The 18,731-nt window shown below is 50.5% G+C and overlaps 1 protein-coding gene across 1 annotated transcript in view; it reads left to right on the forward strand.

Moving 5' to 3' along the window:
- Window positions 1–18,403, forward strand: part of Add2 (adducin 2) — a 98,728-nt gene extending 80,325 nt beyond the window's left edge. Inside the window, exons 11-16 of the mRNA XM_021634518.2 lie at window positions 1,333–1,590; window positions 2,620–2,739; window positions 3,126–3,215; window positions 4,953–5,106; window positions 6,229–6,351; window positions 12,325–18,403. Coding sequence (XP_021490193.1) covers window positions 1,333–1,590; window positions 2,620–2,739; window positions 3,126–3,215; window positions 4,953–5,106; window positions 6,229–6,351; window positions 12,325–12,629 — 1,050 coding nt within the window. The 3' untranslated portion in view covers window positions 12,630–18,403. The remainder of the gene's footprint in view (window positions 1–1,332; window positions 1,591–2,619; window positions 2,740–3,125; window positions 3,216–4,952; window positions 5,107–6,228; window positions 6,352–12,324) is intronic.
- Window positions 18,404–18,731: the final 328 nt, after the last annotated feature.

Raw genomic sequence — 18,731 nt, forward strand, 5'->3', positions numbered from 1 at the left:
GCTGCTTGACTTAATCATGACAAGATCATCGCAATAATTAATACTTTCCCTCCTTTCATTGCTTTCACCCTGTTTTGAGGCTGACCAGGAGAGTGGCTCCATAACCATGAGATGGTGGTGAGAAGGAACTCCTGGCAGCATCTGCACGCTGAGTCATTGCCCCTAAACAAAGTGCCAGGACATTGCTGGCAGCTCCCTACAGGAATCCTTTAAGAAGCAGATACTTATACTTACAGTTTCAGAGAAGAGAGAAAGGAGGGTTCTAATACAATCATATTTCACTGTGAGTGTTGACTAGAGGTGCTGGTGAATGAGCCAGGAGCTCCAGCCAGCTCTCTACCACAGCTAAGCCAGGGCTTGCTCCTACAGTTCAAGAGCAATAGACTATCATAATTATTTTGACATTATTTTAAACTTAATGTGTAAAGTTAGCATGGGTTGCCTTGCGGTGTCTTCATACATAATGTATCATCATACATTGTTCTCATTCTTCCCATCTGCCACTGTCCTCACCCACTGTCCCTCTAGCTGTTGTTCTTCCTTCCCTCAGTCCCTTCTTCTGCGTTCATGTGACATTTAAACGTCACTTTCTGTATCTTTCTCCCTTCAGATCTCTTCCTCCCCCTTCCTCATGATCCTCTTTCCAATTTTATGACCTGAAAACATGCATGCGCGCGCGCGCGCACACACACACACACACACACACACACACACGCACACACATGGACACAGACATATGCGGACACACACATGCATATAATTTAAAATCTGTTAATTTTACCTTAATGTTAGCTACTGTGAAAACATATTGGATGATGAGGGTATAGCTTATTATAGAGTGTCTGGTACTGCATTATATGCTAGGCCCCAGCACTGCAGAATTATACATCATCATCATCATCGTCACCATCATTTTAGAACGCAATACTACTTACAAATTCATCAAAATCATGAGCATTAAGCAGGCCTCATTATTTTTTAAATTCTTTGTGTGCTGGGGATTAAAATCAAGGTCTTGTGTGTCAAGAAAGCGTTCAAAAGGTATAATGCCAGCCCTTTGTTTATGCTTTATTTTGAGACAGGGGCTTACTAAGTTACATAGCTGGCCTTGAGCTTACTCTGTAATACAGGCAGGCCTTGAGTTTGTCATGTTCCTGCCTCAGCTTCCTGAGCAATTAGCATGACAAGCCTGAGTGCCAGGCTCTTCTCACCTTGAAATCTCTGTAGCCTACGCCTGGCAACTCAGTTGTCTGGTGGATATTTGGGGTTGAACTGAGTCCAGGAATGGACCTCTGTCCTCTACAACACCTGGTCCTGGTTCCGTTATCTTAGGGCTACAGAACAGGCTACACATACCGCCACCCCTTTGTCCAAGAGAAAACCAAACACAAAAGCGAAGTGGAGATCCCAGCCACAGTCACTGCCTTTGTGTTTGAAGAGGATGGCGCCCCAGTCCCTGCCCTGCGCCAGCATGCCCAGAAGCAGCAGAAGGAAAAGACCCGCTGGCTTAACACACCCAACGCCTACCTGCGGGTAAACGTGGCCGACGAGGTACAGAGGAACATGGGTAGTCCCCGGCCCAAGACCACGGTAAGAGGGAGGTTAGGCTGGGCTGGGTGAGGTGGGTTGCATTGGAAGGGAAGCAAGTCATACAGTTTTCTTCCAGGTTCCACTAGGCTGTCCTCAGGCCCCAGAGCCCCTAACTCCTCTTTCTTGTGGTTCTGTGTTGAGGTTTGGGGTGTGAGGAGCAGGTTTCCCCAGAGGGCCACAGACTTGGCCACTTTTGTCAGCATAGATTCAAGAGAGAGTAGGCTCTGTGTTTCACCCCACACCCACAAGGGGTGTTGGGAAGCTCCCGAGAAAGGTGCAGAACACTGGGCCTGGGGTCCGACACGAACCCAGGGCAAGGACGGGTTGATCGCATGCTGCCTTTCCTCTTTCCCTTTCTCCTCACTCACACAGATATCTTTTTGACTTTTTTTTCTTTCCTGTTTTTCACAGGTAAATGTGTGTGTGTGTGTGTGTGTGTGTGTGTGTGTGTGTGTGTGTGTGTGTGTGTTGGCATGTACATGGGTCACATATATGTGGCTCAAGGCTGATGTCTGGAATCATCCTCAATAGCTCTTCTATATTGCTGAGGATAAGGCCATAGCCTGATGATATTGTTAAATTTGCTTGCTCTGGGAATCTCCTGTCCCTGCGTTCTAAGTTATGGTGAACCACCACACCTATCCAGGTTCCTGGGGATCCAAATGAGGGTCCTTGTTCTTGAAGGGCACGTGCTTTAACCACTGGGCCACATCTCCAGCCCCACTCTGTTTGATTTTTTCATTTACAAAATTAGTGGCCACAGCCAGTCAGAATAGGCCTCCATCAAATGAAAATCCAGTTAGCTGAAACTGGGAGCCCATGTGCTGGCCTGCCCAAGCTTCAGCCCCTACTCTCTGATGTTCTTTATGGCCTACCAGCCATCCTTGACATCTGGGTCATCTATCATTCATCTCAGAAGACCCAAGAAGAGACAACAACTCTGAATGGCTTGCTGACCCTCCATGCTGGTGGGTGGGGCACCTGGTGGCCCGTGGCCCCAGTCCTCACTCACATGCTTTGTCTTGTTAGTGGATGAAGGCTGATGAAGTGGAAAAGTCCAGCAGTGGCATGCCCATACGGATCGAAAACCCAAACCAATTTGTGCCTCTCTATACGGACCCCCAAGAAGTGCTGGACATGAGGAACAAGGTGAGTCTGCTCTTCTACCTTGATTTTCTGATGGAATCTGGGGTCCCAGAAGCACAAACTGAGTTCCTGGGTTGGGGAACTTACCAGTACCCCTGATGTGACACTGGGTGTGGACCACACCCTGAGCTCAGTGCCTCATGCTAGACATACAGGGTCCCTCGGTCCTCTGTGAGCCATTGGCAGGGCAGGGCACTTGCTTGACCCCCTAGGTGTCCAAAGAGTGGCTTTGTGTGAGCTCAGTTGCTCAGGGCCTGGTATGGAGGCGGCTCTTGGGATGGGCAGGTCACATTAGAGCAGAGAGAACCTCCTCAGACCCATCACAGGCCTTACTGGACACCAGAGTGCCCCTCCATGCTCTGACCCCTTCTTCTCACCTTTCCACACAGATTCGAGAACAAAACCGGCAAGACATAAAGTCTGCAGGGCCTCAGTCCCAGCTCCTGGCCAGCGTCATCGCCGAGAAGAGCCGGAGCCCGGTACAGCAGATGCTGCCCCCAACTGAAGGGGAAGCATTTCTGCCTCCAGGGACTGGGCAGTGGGACCCCTGAGTCCTCAGGCCCGCTCACCCCCATGACCTTAGGTGCTGGGCTCTTGCTGCATAGGGAAGGGCCACCACACAGGTGGCTGTCCAGGGAGGACAATGTTGGCTCACTGCTGGGTGCCCCAGAGAGGGAGCCACAAGTAGTAGCCCATCTGCTCATGGAAAGGCCGCTGGCTGGCCCCACACCTCCTGCCATGGGACTTCACCATGAGGTCCTCTCGGTGTCCTGCTGAATTATGGTGCCCCAAGTGTTTTCTGACCCCTGGGTTGGATGTGGCAGCATCTGGCCAGAGCTCCAGGGCACAATGAGGGAGGTGTGGACAGGACTGCTGTGCTGTGGGGTGGGAAGGGTAAAGAGTAGCGATACAAACATAGTTAGGGTTAGAGAGCATGAAGTCAGTGTTTCTGTGTCTCATGGATGGCATCCTGTCTAGGGCTTAGTAGCAGACTGGCATTGCAATTCTTTGTGTGGCATTGTGGCTGTTCACGGTCATGGCAAAAAGGTGTGGCACTTTCCTAGACACTAGCAAGTGGGATGTGCCAGGGTCCATTCCTTTCAATAGAGCATGTAATGTGATGTGGTTGCAGATCAGGTAGCAGCAGGTTCCACCCTCATGCCTGCGTCCTGACCTCCCTATCTAGCCAAGTGGGGAACTCTGAACATGCCGCAGGGTCAAGGTTAGAAATGGCCTGTGATCCCAGAGGGGTGAAAGTCCAGCACAGAACAGGATTGTCCAAAAGCAGCTCTGCCCTTCACAACAGGTGCTCCCATCATATCCCTCTTCCTTGGAATCTGTCTCAGACTCAGGTTTGACGCTGAAACTCGGCTGCAGTAAGCCTATGGTTGCCTCCCTTATGAGCGAAGCCAGAGGCTGTGACCAGAAACCCTGGTTGATCTGGGCTCGCCTTCCCTGCCACTTCCCCTGCTCCCCTCCTCCTACAAACAGACAATGCCTTCGGACAGGCTACAGTGAGGACACTGGCTTAGGGAAAGGGCAGTGGGGTCGGTGGTTCAGTCCTCCCTTGAGCAAAAGGGACCAGATGGTTCTTGGAGCTAACAAATGTCCATCTAGTCAGATCTCAGAGCCAGGGACTTGACCAAGGTGCAGAATGGGTTCTATGGGTGCCCCTGCCAGGGCCTACAGAACAGGCAGCTGAAGACCCTCACTGTAACTCCAGGACCCACTGCTTGGACTGAGAGTGCTGAAGCCCCATGTCTTGCTGTTTTAATGCTGTGTATTGTGGCTTGTGTGGCTGTTTGGGGGACAGGGAGGGGAGGGGGTTGGCATGCTGCTTGCTCTAGCCAATGCTATGCTTGCTAGACTTTGTCTGACTTTGGGCCACCAAATGTATACACAGTCATGGCTTGGAAGTATCCATAGATGGGATTGCAATAAAGGTACGTCTTCTGCTTGGGAGTATCTTTTGATTTCATTTCAAGGGCAAAGGGTGGACCCCTATATTCACCAGGACAGTTACAAAGTCTAAGTGTTGGGAGTATATAACAGCGGGGAGATGAGCAAACCCTATCCCAAGGCCCCAAGCTTGGTTCCAAGAAGCTACGTGTCACTTCCCTAGCAAGACAGCTGGCTGCCACCTGGTCTGAGAAAAGCTCCAGTTTGGGCCCTAGCACAGCGGTCAGAGAGCAACACACACTCTGGTTAACTTTCAGTCTACAGAGAGCCAGCTGATGTCCAAGGGCGACGCAGATACCAAAGATGAATTGGAGGAGACGGTGCCCAACCCCTTCAGCCAACTCACCGACCAGGAGCTGGAGGAGTACAAGAAGGAGGTGGAAAGGAAGAAGCTAGAACAGGAACAGGAAGGTAAACCTTTGTGAGCCATAGCTATAGGACGCCCGAGCCTAGAAGGGAGAACTCAGACCCCAGTGAGGACCTTCTTGCCCCATTAGAAATAGCACTTGGGTTACAGGGTATAGTTAAGCATGATCCAGCCCCTCACAGTTACACAGGCAGGCACCTTCATGACCTTACCCAGCCTGCTCACTGGATATGAAGGAGTTAGTACTTAGAATTGTGCCTTTGATCATGATGAAGGTCGGTAAACAGGTGTCTCCTTACATAAAGTAATGTCTCAGTCATGTAAAATCTGGAGTGAGTCTTCTCAGCCTGGAAGCCAGGATTCTATCAGGTAACACCTCTCTCCTTGCTTCAGAGTCTGGAGTCCAGCCTGTCCCTCTGTGTTGAAACTCCTGGTATCTTGGTGTGCTGGGTCATGCTTTGTTCATTTCTGGGCTAGCCTGGGCTAAGTCATCCATACCATAGGCTCTACCTCAAATCCCTCTCTGCCTAGAAAGACATCCCCTCACACTCCCATTCTGCCCAAAGGATCTGTCTCATCTCCTTGCTTCTAGAGCACCCAGGCTCTGAAACCTGCTTAAGCTAAGCTGTACCCAGAGAGGGGGCTCCACCACCTCTTCTCACTCAGGGTTAGACATCCCAAGTACTGCTTCCCGCCTTGCTTGGAGTTCAAATATGCCAACTGGAAAAAAAAAACAACAAAAACTGTGCTGGGGATTGTCTGGAGTGAAGATGTGAGTTAGCTGAGTTAACTAGTAAGCTAGCTGCTGTGAACAGGCCCTGGGTGTCCCTGGGGAGAGCCAGCTGGGGGCTCTGCTCCCATCCATGCATGTGTTCTGTGGCTGCTCCTTTTCAGTAACACCTGCAGACTCACCTGCTGGTCTGGCATACGGTATTCTCCTCCCACCTTACTTTCTCATGGGGGCAGCCATGTAGACAAGATGAAGCATTACTCTGAGTGCCTCCATTTGGCCTCCCCAGGAAGGAATGGGGTAAACCTGAGCTAAGGAGGGCCCACCAGCTCTCCAGGCAGAAGTGACTAAGTACAGAAGCACCAGTTTCACACTCGCCCAGCCCCTCTTGTCTCTCTGTGCCTTGTGTCCTAAGGTGAGTTTCTGTTGTCTTCAGGGGAGAAGGAAGCCGCGGAGGAGCCTGGCTCACCTGTAAAGTCCACACCTGCATCTCCAGTGCAGAGCCCGACGAAAGCAGGGACCACGAGCCCAGCGGTCTCACCGTCCAAGGCTTCGGAGGGTGAGTGGAGCAGCGCAGGCTCCAGAAGATGCCTGTGTGGGAGACAGGGTGGTGTGTGCACTGTAGAGAACTGTTGTCAGTTGGCAGGAGTTTGCAGGGAAGGGCAACCTCTCTCCCACGGGAGATGCTTCCTCTCTGAGAGTTCTGGAAAACCCGGGCAAGAGTCAGTGTGTCTTACTAGTGAGCTATGCTGATGCAGCCAAAGCTCACCCCAGCTGACCAGTTGTCCCATCTGGTCCTCAGGTACTGATGGGGACAGGGATCTCTTTAAAACAAAGGCTCCGTTCTGTCAGCTCCAAGATGGGGCCTGAGAGGCTGCATTTCTCAGGGGTGTGACACTCGGTGGTGTCACTCTCAGCCATAGTGGCACATTGAAATCCCTTGGTGAACTTAGGTGGCTCTGTGGCCTGGAGCCCACCATCAGCATTTCTCCAGGTCACTCTAAAATGTGAACCAGCTGAAAACAGTGTCATTTGAGTGACACTAGTTTAGACAATAGAATTGCAGGCCAACCAAACTGCTAATTCAGGAAGTTTAGACGTCCCCTCTGGGCCTCTCCTCATGGGCCAAACGGCATTATTAGTGCCTTCCCCGGTTACAGTTCTGTGTCTAAGAGGAGGGTTGATGACAACGCACTTTGAAGAAGTGAAAGTATAATTTGAACAGAGGACCTAAGTATGATTAAGACATACATGGTGACAATGCTGTTGTGGTCCCTTGACACCTCCATGCTGCTCCACTGGGTCCCCTGAGGGACTCCACCAGAGAGGGTACCCTGCCACTGGGAGAACAGCCTCTGCTGGGCTGCTGGGCTCCCCGTCCAGAGTGGCTGATCACCTGTGTGAATCTGGTTGCACCTCCGCCCTGAGCTTCCTTCCAAGCCAGCCACTGCCTTGCACACAGGCCCAGCCTCGCTGGAGAAGACCCACCTGCTGGGGGCCAGCTGTCCAAGTACATGCCCTCCCTCCTCCCCACGGTGCGTGCATGTTTGTTGTGTCTCATAGCGGTGTGTTGTCAACCTGTCCACAACGTCTTCCTTTCTCTTCACATTTGTGCCTTCATCAAAGGACTTTCCTCCGAGTCTGAACACTTGTCTCTGTAGTAAGTATAGAGAGGCCACTTCCTAACTCACCTGGCACTCGCAACAAAGAGGGAGGAGCTTTTCAAAAGAAATCTGTTTCCTCCAAGGTTTTCTTCTTGCATCCCTCAGCCCCGCCTTTGGAAAGTCTTTTAGATGTAAAATTCATGACCAATTCCACCTGCGCTGGGTGCATGGACTAGGCTTCCTGATGGGATGTGAAGACAAACACTCTCTCTCTCTCTCTCTCTCTCTCTCTCTCTCTCTCACACACACACACACACACACACACACAGAGCGAGTCCCACAGGGAGGGATAGGGAACTGCAGGGATGGTCATGGTCTACAAGAATTAATCATTAACCCAGCGTTGACATCTCCAGGGAGCCTATTCTACATCTTTGAGCAGAGCTTGGCTTCTGCCAGGGCCCCAGATGCCTCCTAGAGAAGCGCAGAGGATCTGGCCTGTGTCTGCCTGTTAGCACACCTGTGTAGGCTGTGGGAAGGACATGCAGGGAGCCTGAGATGGGATCATGGCAGAAAGGTGACAAATCAAGAGATTCAGTTCCTGAGAGGGGTAGAAAACAGGAAGAGGGTGGAGGGATGGAACAGTCATTCAACCACCATTGGCCATCTCACTCACTGTGGCAGGAGCTTTGGTTCTTTTTGGTCTAAATCTACCCCCCTCGTGGGGTCCACTGCCCTTGAGTTACAGAATAGCAAAAGTTATAATTTTCTCTAACGAGACTTTCTATGCCGAAAACAGACATGATGTAGGTGTGAGCTGCAGTGTGGTGGGCTGGGTGGCCTGGGGCAGGCAGGTTGGACTCCTGTATAGTAGCTGCGACCCCACATGTGTTCTACCCATTAGATCAAGGATGACTGTTCCCAGCCATCTGTCACTGTGCTCCAGGTCCTCTCCTGCAGAGTCAGCCTCTCTAAGGTGCTTCCTCCTCCACATCTGCTCACCATGATGCTTCCTTCTCTTTGACTAGACCCAGTCCAATGCTATCTCTACTGACCCTGATCCCAGGGAATATGCACGGTGATAGACTGAGCTGCTAAGAAATAGCTCATGTTTCATGTCAGATGTTCACTGATGAATCCATTACTTCAAATAAACCACTCAAATAAGCCCTTCAGAGGGCTGGGGAAATGGCACGATGGATAAAAGTACTTGCTACATAAAGGTGAAATTCAGCCAGGCTTGGCAGTCACTGTAATCCCAGAACGCAGGAGGCAGAGGATCCCCAGGACAAACTGGCTAGCTGATCAGTAAGCTCTGTGTTCAGTTGAGAGACTCGGACTCAATACATTAAATGGAGATTCGTCAAGGAAGAGAGCTAACATGAGCTATGGGCCTCCACAAGAGAGTGAGTGTGTGCTATGGTAAAACAAGCAATTTTGCAATATGCTCACATAAATCCATTCTTAATATGGACTGTGTTCTTTGAATTGTGAAAACTTACCAGTCCTTGATGCTGTCAGCCCCCAAGACTTGGGCAAATTAGCTCTGTAGCATCGGGTCACTATCCAACCATGGAATACAGTGGGAGCTAGTTCTTTGGATTGGCTAGAGTTGACTCAATGGGTCTTCAGCCCTGTGTGATATCAGCCAAGACTACAGTCAGCTGTGAGCATGACTAGACCAGGAGTCCCAAGATGGTCACACACTTGGATGGCACCTTGGCAGGGACAGGAAGAAGCAGTGCTCTACCAGGACAGTGGAGTGGCTGGATTGGGTTCTGTCTCCATGTCTCACTCTTCTCACCCTTTCTCTCTACATTTCCACTGGTGTCATTGGGCTTTACTCATGGTGGACTAGGTCTCCCGAAGCTGTCAGGCAGTGCTTTCAGATCTTCCTAGGTCTTTGGCCTACGCCAGCTCTGTAGCACCTCCCTGCATTCTGGTCCCTATAGGAAGCCATGGGGACAACAAGGGCTGTATGAACCTGTCAGCGCCTAGAGGCACACTGGGGCCTGGGCTAGTGTCAGCAGTGTAGTCAGTGCTTAGGGGAACTTTGATTCTCAGCCAAGGTGAGCAGGTAAAAGAGCATGCTCTAAACACAGATGACCCACCGTGCAGCCAATGGTCCTTTTATGTCAAATCAGCTTGATGACTTGCTATAAACAGGAATGTAGAGAGGTAGGGATGTGGCTCAGTGGTAGTGCACTTGCCTAACATGTGTGAGGCAAAAACAAAACAAACAAACAAACAAAAACCAAAAACACACACACACTTTGTGACTCACCATCTGCTTCAGGGCCTAACATGGAGAAAGACTGCATTTGCACAAGCTGAATCTGAATCATTCTTTCAGATACTGATATTTGGGGATTGAAATGAGGACAGAAACTGGTGCCGAGCTCTGCTAGCCTGTCTCCTGATCAGAGAGCCTCAGAGGCAGTTCTGCTTGCTGGTCCTCTGCTCCCTGCTCTGCGCTGCGTGCCTCTTGGGACTTTGTGTCTTTGCAGCATGGTACCCCTGCCCTGTGTGATCATGAATGATACTTTTTTCCAACTGTTAAAGCCTTTCTTTGGCCTCTGCATGCGATGGTGAAGAGTATTCTTTTCATTAGGGAAATACAAAGCATAGCAGTCACCAGTCTTGCATGCACTGGCAGATAGGCCAGGATTAGTCTGGTTGACCCTCAGTAACAGCAAACTCACTTTTAGGCCCTCCCCTTATCTCCCTTGCTGTTTCTGTCTACGTGACAGGCCAGGCCAGCAGTCATGTGCCTTTCCAGGGTGGAAAGATGATGTTCCTGAGGTTAGAGGAGGTGCAAACTTCTCCACAGATGAAGCAGCTGTGAGGAGAGGCCAGGTGTCCTCTCTGGAGCCTGCACCTGACCTCCTTCAGAGAAAGGCTCAGCATGTTGTTGCTGACCAGGGGGCATCTGCACAAAAGTGAGTTTGTGTTCTGAGTGGAGAGCAAAGCCATCACATGCTAGCATTAAATGAACACATGGCAGCGGGCTTAGAGGAGGGCAAGGTTGTTGTTAATCAGTGGAAACTGCTCAGACAGAGTGCAATTGAGCCCAACTTTGGGGGAGATATGTACTTGAACTGGTGAGAAGGAGTGGGGCGGGCTGTGTTTGGGTGGAGGCCAGAAAGCTGGGGGAGTGGACATTCCTGGAAGGGAGGCCTAAGTGAGGCTCTCCAGAGAATCAGAACCAAGGGGACATGTGTAGACATGGAATGGAGGGCATTGCTTTATGTGACTATGGAGGCTCATATCCACTGCAGTGTCAGCGAGCTGCAAACCTGGAAATCTGGTGGTTTCATTCCCCTCAGCCAAAGGGTCTGAGAACTAAAGCCCAAGGAGGGGGAGTTCTCCCTTCACCTGCTAGTTCTGTTGAGCCTTGATGGGCTGGCTGACACCCAGCCATGTTAATAAAGTAGTTCTCTATTCATCTCTGAAACACCGTTCCAGAAACACCCAGAAATGTTTTGTCAGCCCTTACCCTTATCAGTTAAATCAACACAAAACCATCGTGGGGCCACTGGTGAGACAAAGTGCTTAGAGGCCATGAGGTGGCAAGGAATCCAATCTGAAAGGTATAATTCAGGGCAGCTCCGTGCCTCCCAGCAGCAGGCTTTCCCCAACCCCCGGCCTCTAGAAGCTCTTCAGCTTTTACCCATTAGCCCATCAGATCTTCTGAGCCCAGATTTGCCCGAATCATTCCCTCTCCTATTTCCTCCATTTTTCTCTCCTACTTTCCTGGTTATCCTCTTTAGAAAGAACTCGCAGCTCCACAGCCTCTGTCCCTTCTACATCCTCCAAATGTCTCCTATTCCCTGTGCAGCCCCAAAGCATCCCCACTCAAGCAAACATGAGCTACACTGCACCTACCTCTTGGGGTCTTTCCCAGCTGCTGCCCACAGGGGGAGGGGCTGGGAGAGCCAGCTCTCAGTGGTTCCCAGGTGCTCAGTACCTGCCTCACCTCTCTAGCTAGCTCTCCAGTAGTCTCTGTCCCTGTGCTGGTGGGTATACTGGGCATGCCCTATTTAATGTTGCTTTCTTAAGGCAGCACATACACCAGGGCAGGGTCTATAGACCTGCTTGGTATAGGTGAAGAGACATGGACAGACACCTGGAGGAAGGACTGAATTGCAGAAAGGAAATGAGTCACTATGAGGGCAGCAGAGAGCAGAGTCCTGCCAGCATTCAGTGAAAATCATCTTAGGGGAAGGTAGCTTGAGAAATGTATCTAAATTATGTCACCCGAGTGGTGCTCCTGTCATGGAGTTGAAAAAAAAAAAAAAAAAAAAAAAGGAGGCTGGAGAGCCAAGACATTCAAAGCCTGCATAGTTGTGGAGAGGGGACAGCTGGGGCCTTTAGTGCCTGGGGTCTAAGCATGCTGCCCTTGAGTGTGGGGCCTGGTGATCCCAGGCAGAATAGAGACCTCAGGCCTGGAATGGAAGGACCTCCTTGGACTGTTGACTTCATTATGGAGGTGTTGGGTCCTTCTCTTTTCTGCCCCCTGGGAACTCACTGGCCCCCTAAGTTCACAGCTGCTGTAGGCATGAAGACCCGTGATCATCATGTTTCGACTGGCACAACTGGGCTGCTTATCACAGTGCTTCCCCTGAGACGTGCAGCTCCCAGCTGCTCTCCTCTCTTGGGTGTGTCTCCTCATTCACTCTGAATTAAGTGTGTGTCCAGAAATCAACATGTTTCATATGTAGACAAGCCACCCGCCCAGTGGGTGTTCCCCAGGGCAGGTGATGTGAGGTGAGAATGACATCCCTCCTCTGTTCCAGGATCCTTGCTCCCACCCTATGCCAGCCTGCACATCCCTGGCTCCAGACCTCCCCTAGAAGTGGTTATGTTGACCCCCTCGAACACTCGCCTTTATGAAATCTTTCAGGCTGGGTCTTCTGTTTTTTTCCTAGATGCCAAGAAGCCAGAAGTCAGCAAAACTACCACAGAGCCTGAGCCAGAGAAACCAGAAGGTGTGGTGGTGAATGGGAAGGAGGAGGAGCCGAGCGTGGAAGAGGTCCTCAGCAAAGGACTGGGCCAGATGACCACCAATGCTGACACCGATGGCGACAGCTACAAGGACAAAACCGAGTCAGTTACCAGTGGCCCCCTGTCCCCAGAAGGCTCACCCTCCAAGTCACCCTCCAAAAAGAAAAAGAAATTCCGAACCCCCTCCTTCCTGAAGAAGAGCAAGAAAAAGGAGAAGGTGGAATCCTGATTGGTGGCTCAGCGGGCCCCGCTGCATCCCTGCCCTCCTTCCTTACCCTTCTCCCAACTCTGCCCCTGGAGCATTGGGCCAATGAGGGATAGAGGAGGACCTGGGATCACACTCAGAGGGGAGGGTAGGGCCTGCCTTCCCAGAGCAACCAGGTGTCTTGCTCACAGTCAGAGTTAGTTGGTGGCAGAGCCTGCCCTAGATTTGAGCTTCCTGACACCCATGGTCATGCTCTGCCCTCTGAACAACACTGCCTCGTCCTGGGCTGCCTATGTTAAGACACCACCTGCCCACCTGAGCCCAGGGCAGGAAGGCCAAGCACCAGGCACCATCACGGATGCTCACAGGCCAAGGCTTCCTCTGAATAAGCTCCATCTCTTCCCAGGAATCCTGCCTCCTGCTGATGGAGCTGTCTCCACAGCAAGAAGCCATGCTTCTCTCTTCCATTTTGGGTCCCTGCTCCCTGCTCAAGTAACCAGGCAGACTAACCTGTCTCCCCCCACCCTATCCCCGCCCAACGGAAGTTAATCTCTGATCCCCAGGCTGATGGCTTAGCTTGCCCTTTCCCAAACACTAACCCTGAGCTTTCTCCATGGAACCTATTGAGTGATGGGTAGAAAAATCCTAAGAGCTAACAGAGGGCAAGCAAAGTCAGCCTGATGAGTGGGTAGGGGCATCTATGAGCCCAGGAGCCTGATCTATCTGTGTTGTATATCTCATGGGCTGAAAATTTAAACCCAACTGTAGCATAAGAAAAAGCCTCATGCTTGGGGCAGACATTCAGGGACACCTCTATCTGCTGCTGGCATTGAGTTGTGTGAGGCAGTCAGCAACCTCTTTGGCTTTGAGTGATACGTAGCACTGTACCTGCCTCACTCTTGCCCGGCAGCCAGGTGTCCCTTGGCCTTCCCATATGCCCAAGAGCCCTTGCCCACAGACTAGAGCATCTTACTCTTGGCACCTTGACCTTGACTCTTTGGGTCCCAACTCTGAGTCACAGAGGGTCCAGCAGAAGACGGCCAGAAGTGAGTCCTTTGGGATTAATTCTCTCTTACCAACTTTAAGACATGGCTAACATTACCAACTCCATCACTGTCTTGCATCCTCAGGCTTGGCAATAGGCAGAGCTATTATTTTAAACACCAACACCAGTTTTTCCATATCCTCCCAAAGAGTAGTGTTGGTTAATGAACACTTCTGGCTCCAAGACAATCCATCTTCCTTAAAGCACAGTGTCTTCAAAGAGTGTTTCTCTTTTTTGTCCTGATTATTGTAGAGGTATTTTTGAAATTGCTTGACTTATCATCATTTTTCACTTTGCACACTTGTGTCTACAAATGGTGTACAGGCTTTACCCTCTGCCCTCTCAATACTCCATTCCTTCCTTTTTATAGTAAGGAAACCGAACCCCAGCAGGGATAACCGACTTGCTGAGCAAGATCTGAAGGCTAGGTTGGAAGCCAGGTCAGTCTGAGCCTGCTTTAGCCCACTGGCCATCTCTGCAACTGATCTTGGCCATGTAGTGTTAGCACTTGAGATGACGGTAGGGAGGCCACCCTCTCTACCTCGGTGTCACCCTCAGTGGCACATGTGAGTGTGCTGGTGAATGTGGGTGGTGGCGATGTCTACACCTCTGACAGCAGAGATCTGAGCCCTCTGGTTGAGGCAGAAAATCCCACCACAGCTGGCTGTCTCTTGAGCAGAGCTGAGAACCTAGTGCAGATCTGGGGCTACTGCCTAGGCCCCATTTTGCTCTGCTTTCTGATTAAGTCAAGTCTAATTGCAGACAACCTAATGTCCCTGTGTACAATTGCTCAGAGTCTCCTATCACCCTACAGAAGACACCTTAAAAATAAGATTTCACATTTACTCATCCATTCTCTTCGTATTCATTCAGCATCCACTGTGTCAGGCATTGTTAAAAAGATGAGAAGAGTCGATCCCACAGAGGCAGCGTTTGTGTGAACTGGTGCTGAGAGATGAGGTCCTCTGGCTTTGTCCAACATGTTCGCTTTATTCCCTTTGTAACAGTGAAGCTTGAGTAGGCTAAAATGTCAGAGCTTTGCTAGAGTGTTACTTGGGGTCAAGGCCATGTGCTCAGCTCACACTCAGCCTCTCTTCATTCCTTGTGTGTTCAGAAACCCCTTCCCTGTGAGCATGTGAGACATGTAGTCGAATTACAGAGCAGGCAGGGTACAGGGGTGACCCAGGGCAGCAATGATTGACCATCCAATCGTCTTGTACATGGGCACATGGAAACCATCTGGAAAACTGAAGAGAAAAACAAAAGCTAGCAGAGGTAGACAGATATGAGAGCATGGGACTCTATATTGTGTCCTTCTGGGCCTTGTGGAATTGCCAGAGCATCATGTGAAAGGTGACAGGAAGTGGTTCACATCCCAGGTGGGCAGGGCTGGGTCCTAAGAACCCTTGTAGACAGTGTGAGAGATCTGAGTTTTGGCATGTCTTGGACACTGAGGACAGTTAAGGTAGAATCATAAATAGAAGCGTGTTGTAGAGTTCCTTTGGTGGCCGTGAGAGTGTGCTGGTAAGGTTATTGGCTGGTCCCGTGTGCTGTGCTCTACCCCACTGCATGATAAGAACATCTGAAGAGGTTTTTACCAAGATAATGCTGGGTTCACAGCCTCAGGGCCCCATTTTGCTTTGGAATGAGATCACAGTAGACATGTAGAGACATTTTGTCCATTTCTTTCTTGTGAATAAAGGATGTGATGTGCACAGCTCTGAGGACGGTAGAAATGGCTGTGCAGACTAGACAGGACATTTCTTTGGCTCTTGTAAAAGTTGATCCAAGGTTCAACTGGCAAGGAGGGATTTTTGTTAGTTTGGAGTTTACCGGTCACTGGCTTGTTTCTCGCCGAGCCACTGCAATTGCTACTCTCTAGGGGAGGAAGGCTGGACTGGTGCTACTGCCAACCAGCTGATCAGAAAGGAGAAGCAGCTTCTCAGCCTGTTTGCACACAGAGAGAGGTAATCCTGATTCCCCTGATGTCACCCGCTAGGAGTGGTTGTCATCTGTGAGGACCACCCTTTCTGTATGACCATACCCCAAACTGGAAAATAACCTTGCCTAGAGACCCTCTGTACCCCGGTCTGAATCTGGGCCCTTATTCAGCTGACCCAAGGTCTGGTCCCTCTTAAGCCATGAAAGAGCCAGCTGATACTTGGTAGTAAGTATGAAGTCCTTGTTCTGTGGACAGAGGATATGAGGGACTTGGATGAGGACCACAAATCTCTCACAATTCCCATTGTAAGGCACTGCTCAGAGCCACCCAATCATCAAGGCAGGGCCTGAACCTTAGCTCCTGTGGGATGGCAATGTGGCAAGATGGCAGCCCCTGGCCTTGTAATAACAGGGCCTCTGCTCTTGTCATGAGCAGAAGTGCTGTCATTCGCTCCTGGGAGTGTGAACAGACCTAGGTTTGGCCTTAGGAAGGTTTGCTGAGGGACAAGACATGACCCTGTGTTGGCCTGTATACCAGGCCTTTTCAAAGAGTGAATTTTATGTCTTAGTTCTAGGCCAGATGTCATGAGCTCTTGACAGCTGAGCAGGACTGTTGAAACACCGGTCCCTTTGCTCAGTTTACACATGTGGCTCCACAAATACCCCTGGGCTCTTGGCATAGTTGCCAGCCTCTGTGGCCAGAGAGGCCCATGAGGCTTCTTACATTGTTCTTGTCACTAAGCCCAGCTGAACTCTCTGAGACCCCGTATAATTCAGAAAGCCCGAGAACTGAGTGAAATGCCACACGCCTGCTCTCCACTCCCATGGAAAGGACGGCACCTCACAACTTAAAATGCAATAGGAACTCATGCCTGAAGCAGGTGATTTGATATGAGAAGGAAGGGCTGAGAGCGGACTGAAATTCTTGAAACACGTCATTTTTTTTTGTGTACATATCTCTTTCTTCAGTGAAGAGGCATCTACACTGATTACTTCCCAGAGCTCTATCTAACCAGGATGCATCACTCTTCTGTGAGAAGAGGCCAATAGAAAGCTCTCTTCCCAAGGTGCCCGACTGGCCCTCACTGAAGAAGCCAGTATGTCCAGCAGTCTGTGGGAATCTCGCACAGTGGGGTTTCCTTCAGTGGACAAAGCAGTTTTACCATCTTTGTGCTGACATGGCCCTGGCGTGGCAATCTTCTTCCCATAGGAACAGTGAGCAAGACTCAGTTTTTGGGTGTCCCTAGAAAGTATGGAAGTCACATTCTACCACAGTCACATGTGAGTGACACTACACTTTTGCCAAATTGACTCTTGTGCTACTTGTCTTCAAGTTTCTCCCACAAACTGGGCCATTAGTTTAAGAACTTGGGGCCAGAGGTAGAGGAGGCCACCGATGCTGGGAGGGCTCGGCTGCAGGCTAGCCCGAGAAGGTAGAGTGTTCCACGGGACTCGGGTCCTCAGCTGCCCCTCTCCCTCTCTGTCCCAAGCACCTGGGCCAGACTGGACCCTGCGTGGTCTTCCCTTAGCTCTTAGGTAGAGATGATGTCACCAGAGCTCAAGGGATGGTGAGAAGAGTCTGAACTCTCCTCCCCTCCAGCAAACCAGCCTGTACATCTTACAAAGGCCCCTCTAGTGATGAATCAGGGTGGCAGTTGGACCTAAACCATGGGTCACACTTGGGAAGCACTGCCACCCTTATATGATGACAGTGCTTTGGGGAAGCTCCAGGCCCTCATTTTAATAGCATCTTGTGCCTGGGAGTCTTACTATGTCGGTGACTCATGCCACAAGATTGCCCTGTCTGTAAATCTCTCACTGCTGAAATGCTGAGTCCCGGGGTCCCTCCTCTCTGAGAAGAGGTTAGGCGGAATGGATGAAGCAGGTACCTAACAGAACCCATGGCGAGCAGGGTCACGGGAACCCAGGCTGGCCAGGGAGTGCAGTGTCTTGTAATGCTGTGGGTGGTTTTGGTGAAATGTCTGTCTGACAATTGTCACATGAATATGACCTACTGTCTTCCCTTGTACATAGGCTGTCTGTGTTTGGCTTTCCTAGTACGGTGGTTTCTAAGAGGGGTTCCATGTAATGTCTGTGCTCTGATGTGCCACTCTCCCCAAGCTCACACACCATCCCCACGAATGGTTCTGCCTTTCTATATGCTGACACATTGAGCCACTGATATACAGTTGGATGGTTAGGCTCTTGGGTTTTATTTTGCAATTTTTTATATATATATACATATATAATATATATATATTTATGGGTTGGTTTTATATGGTTTTCTGTTTGAAACTATGAGCAACAAAGCTTCCCTTTGATTTTCATGAGAACTTTCCAAAGGCCTTTTGCTGCTTTGGTGTCTGACTGTGTTTGGGGTGGACTCTGCCTGTGGGTTTCTGTGTGTGTGCTGTTATTTCACCTGCAGATCTTACCCTAGTAAACCAGATGTGCTTGGCTTCCCAATGTGTGTGACCCATCTCTGTCGCCTACTTGGGGGGTCCTGGGAAGATGGAAGTTAGTGGGGGGCCCATGTCTGGGAATGCAGGTCACACAGGGAACTTTTTCACACATGGAAAGCTGAACACAGGTCTGGCTGAGTTCTGATGTGGGAGGGGAGGTCGTGGAACTGTGGCCTCTGAGGAGGGAGGAGAGACTAGGTGGGTCTGACAAGCTGCAAAGGCTGTGTTGCAGCAGATGAGATGGGGAGCAGCAGGTGCAGCTGTCCTGCCTTTGCAGCTGTGAAGGCCAGAATGGAGGAGGCCGTTAGACCAGGAGCAGAGAGCTAGGGAGAGACGAGGCCCCTCCAAAAGAGTGAAGGATGTGAGGTTGAGGTGAGTGAAAAGATCATTTTACCCTTTCCCATCTCTGTGCTAAAAACAAACAAACAAACAAAAACAAAACAAAACAAAACAACAGATGAGGGACTGGGGAGATGGCTCAGTTGGTAAAGAGTTTGCCATAAAGAATGAGGAGCTGGGTTCAGTTCCCAGCACCTGCATAAGAAACTGGGTATGGCTGGGTGTGCCTATCACCTTGGAACTAGGACGGAGGAGATGGACTTCTGGGGCTTTCTGGCCAACTAGTCTGCTGAATTGGTGAGCTCCAGGTTCAGTGAGAGGCGATGTCTCAAAAAGAAG

The sequence above is a fragment of the Meriones unguiculatus genome, chromosome 5 (genome assembly GCF_030254825.1).
Source record: "Meriones unguiculatus strain TT.TT164.6M chromosome 5, Bangor_MerUng_6.1, whole genome shotgun sequence".
In the NCBI taxonomy this organism is placed as follows: Eukaryota; Metazoa; Chordata; class Mammalia; order Rodentia; family Muridae; genus Meriones; species Meriones unguiculatus.